General features: G+C 41.5%; 1 protein-coding gene across 1 annotated transcript in view; it reads right to left on the bottom strand.

Annotated features, from left to right (window-relative positions):
* CDAN1 (codanin 1) overlaps window positions 1-4,077 on the bottom strand; it is a 47,599-nt gene that overhangs the window by 24,801 nt on the left and 18,721 nt on the right. Inside the window, exon 6 of the mRNA XM_018564894.1 lies at window positions 2,283-2,361. Coding sequence (XP_018420396.1) covers window positions 2,283-2,361 — 79 coding nt within the window. The remainder of the gene's footprint in view (window positions 1-2,282; window positions 2,362-4,077) is intronic.

Here is a 4,077-nt window from a genome sequence, read left to right on the forward strand (position 1 = left end):
TATATATATATATATATATATATATACACACACATATATATATATATATATTACATATATACACACACACACATTTTAATCCATAAGCGCGGATTTTACATAGCCGTCACCAAGATGCTAGGCAGATACAATGAAAAATTGCCAGAAGAACCTTTCGAACAGTCTATTACATGGCAGTAGTGATACATGACAAGTGCAGAATTTTGTGTCTGTAGCACACTGAACACCTACAGCAATCATAGGAGTCTCATGTGTTAGAGAGTTGGTAGTGGAAGCCTTCTGTGTGATTTTGATCTTATCACAATTTAGCTTTAATAAAACTGGTTAAGTATGGAAAAGTTTGACAGAACAAAAGATTTGTCCTAAAAATTCCCCACAAGCTGTACAAGTTGCTATATAAACCTTAAATAGTGAACATCAGATACATTGGTTTAGTGCGTGTGATGTCACAAGAGAGCACAAGGCAATGTATTAGCAGAATGAAGCTTGTAATCAATCGGGTTTAGCACTCTGAACCAACTGATCTACATACAGACGTGAACAAACTTGTTGGTACTGTTCAATGAAAAAAGAACCACTCACCATTTTCTCTGAAATAACTTGAAACTGACCGACGTCATTGGCATCCATCATTGTTTATTTTAAATCATAAACAAATGAAAATGGCATGGACAAAAATAATGGGACCCTATACCTAAGATTTTGTTGCACAACTTTGAAAGGCAATCAGTGCAAAAAGTGATTTCTGTAGCTTTCAATGAGACGTCTGCACCCCTCACTTCTTGGGAAAACCGCTCCAGCTGTCTCAGGTATGAAGGGTGCCTTTTCCAGACTGCATGTTCAAGCTCTTTCCATAGATCTACAGAATTCAGATCAAGGCTCATAGAAGTCCAATATTTTGCTCTTAGCCATTTTTGGGTGCTTTTAGCTGTGTGTTTTGGGTCATTATCCTGTTGGAGGACCTGTGACTGAGACAGAGCTTTCTGGCACTGGGCAGTACATTTTGCTCCCAAATTCCTTGATAGTCTGGATTCAAGACACAGCATGCCAGACGCAGGAAAATAGCCCCAAAACATAACCAAGCCCCCTCCATGTTTCACAGTAAGTAGTGTGTTCCATTCTTTGAAAGCTCTTTTTCTGTCTGTGAATATAAAGCTGATGTGACTTGCCAAAAAGCTCCAGGTTTGTTTTCTCTGTTCAAAGGACATTCTCCAAGAAGCATTGTGGCTTGTTGACGTTTGATTATTTGACGTTTGATTATTTATTTTTCCACAGTGCAGTCATTCTGGGTCTTCTTTCTTTGGGCGCATTATTGCTCAAAAAGGGACGGATGGTGTGATAGGACATCAATGTAAATTGACCTTGGTGTTCAGCTTGTTTTCCTTGGATCTTTGTCTGCCATTCACAATATACTTCTGTTCAAGCTGGAGTCTATTTTCGTGTTGCAGACACGTCCAGGGAGGTTGGCTACATTTCCATGGACCCTAAACTTCTTAATATTTGCAACTGTAGTCACAGGAACATCAAGCTACTTGGAGTTAGTCGTATAGTCTTTACCTTTCACATGCCAGTTTACAATTTTCTTTCTGACCTCCTCGGACAACTCTCGCCTCAGCTTTCTCTGGTCCATGTTTAGAGTGGTACATGCAATGGTACCAAACGTCCAGGGACCACATATCTCAATTGAATAGACTGACTGACTTTATGATTTAAAATATTGTGTGCTACGACTTACAGAAAGCAGTTAATTTGAAATATCACAATGATCCAATGACTTAGAATCTTTTCTAGGGGTACAAACAAATCTGTCCAGACTATTTTAGAATATCTTTGTAGAATAGGCAATAATCTATGTCTTTTCACATTACTATACATGGTAATTTGCTTTTATCTTCAGCACTTCTGAGAAGGAATAAAACATTGTTTCAATGAGCTGTAAGGGTACCAACAAGTGTGTCCACATCTGTATGATCAAGTCAAAAAGTCTATTGAATAACAATGCTAGTCATGTACAGCTATATTTCTCTCATTCTCGGCGTGGATGAAAGAACCTCCATGGCTGGCTAGTGTTGATGTCACTCCCCTAGTCATACGACAGTGTTCAAGCCTAGTGATAAGCTGCTAGGCCAGGGCACTGTCACAAGGAAGAAGGCCACATGCTCCCTCATACCCTTGAAGTTCTGGGGTAATAGTGCTTATGACATAACATTATGAACAGACATACACCTCTTGCAAGCATTTATAATACATACATATATATTTCTATAAACAGAATAACTTACGTAAACTGAAAATCAAGGACCAAAACAGCAAAAAATACACAATTGTGTACACTCTGAAAGTGCTGGGACTCAACAGCATCTAAAGAATAAAGCACATTTATTAGGAGAAAGCACCACACATGACATTGTAGTTCAATACATACTGATAATGTACTAGACAAGTAAACTGAACACTACAGAAATGGTTGGAAACCTTAACAAATAACATCTGCGTGCCAGCCACAAAATAAAAAAACGTTTGCAATTGAATTCCATTTAGCTCAATATCTGTATAACAGAGGACATTTCGAATGCAATGTGTGGTTCTAAAAACACCTTTATTAACCTCTTGCCGTCCGCCCGTAGTAGAAAAAACGGACGGACGGCACTGCTGCATTGGCGGGTTGCCGTCGCCAGACGGCATTTTTTTTCTGCTCGCGCGCGCCCCCTAGCAGGCACGCACGGGCAGAAAAGACCCGTCCAATGCGAACACCCGGTACCGGGTGTTTCACATATAGGCGATCAGCGGGTCCATAGCCTGCCGATCGCCTATATGTGCTCGTTTGCGTACACACACACACATAAAACCGCGGATGTCAACTGGTTAAAAGACACTTATCCGGCATAACCAAACAGCTGTGATCATTGTGCAGTACAACAGAACCTAGATTCAAATGTAAGTTTCATCATTAGAACAATTCAGTGCCACAGAATGAGATGATCCAAGACTGAAAGGTTTCAACAGATTAGGCATTATATTGTAACCACAAAGGTCACTGATAGTCATAAGCAATAGTTTGGAAACCCTGCCTCACAGTACAAGTTTTGCTGATTTACACAGAGAGCTTAGCCCAACCTGTGCAGTGAACACAGTCTGTAGTCCCCTTATGACAGCAGAGGACCTACATGAAGGCTTAACTGTCCCAGGAGTAGTGAACTCGTCCACTGGACAGCATTGTTTAATGGGCAAATTCCATGTTCCCAGGTGAATTTGGGAAAATGGAATTACCCCCACCAATCTTCCCCATCTTCTAGCTGCCCTTTAGTAAATGATCGCCCTTTCCCCTGCATTGTTGCTGGCATAATATCTGTAGGATTGCAGCCCTGTGGTATGTATATTAAATTTTACCCATAAATGGTGAGTCACCTGAGCCCACTGACCAATAAAAAGCACCTCTCCCTGACCGGTGCGGGCCGCTCTCTCAATGGCCGGTGCGCGCCGCCCTCTCCCTGGGAGGGAAAAGGGCAATCATTAACAGGTAAAAGCCGCGGGGAGGGAGAGGGTGCATACTGCTGGGGGAAATTCCATATATCCAAATTCACCTGGGAAAGTGAAATTACCCTATAACTAACATGATTTGCATGGAAAAACCATCAGAAGTTTTTGTGTTAGCCTGTGGAACTGGGGACATCGTTCATGTATACAAATCCTGGAGGCTAAATGTCCTAATGACAGTAAGGAAACTGAAGCTGAAAAGATATAGATTTCAAAGGACAATAAAAAAAATGCAGAATCCACTACTTCAGGATACAAAGAATTAAATAAATCTAGGCAAACAGCTAAATACAGCGCCAATACATATATGTTTACCGTTTTCCAGCCAAATGAATTGTAATTCTGTACACACATCTGCCAGTGTTCAGCCAGACAAAAGGTACACTAATTTCTTGGTTCAACAAGGAACTCAAACAGGGGCGTCCCGAGGCTGGGTGACACCCGGAGCGGTAACCGACTGTCACCCCGCCGAGACGGCACTGCGCATGACGTCATCGCGCACGCGCGGCAGTATTTTGATACCTGCACCAAATAGGGCAA

Source organism: Nanorana parkeri, unplaced genomic scaffold, assembly GCF_000935625.1.
Source record: "Nanorana parkeri isolate BGI_ZX_2015 unplaced genomic scaffold, ASM93562v1 scaffold791, whole genome shotgun sequence".
Classification (NCBI taxonomy): domain Eukaryota; kingdom Metazoa; phylum Chordata; class Amphibia; order Anura; family Dicroglossidae; genus Nanorana; species Nanorana parkeri.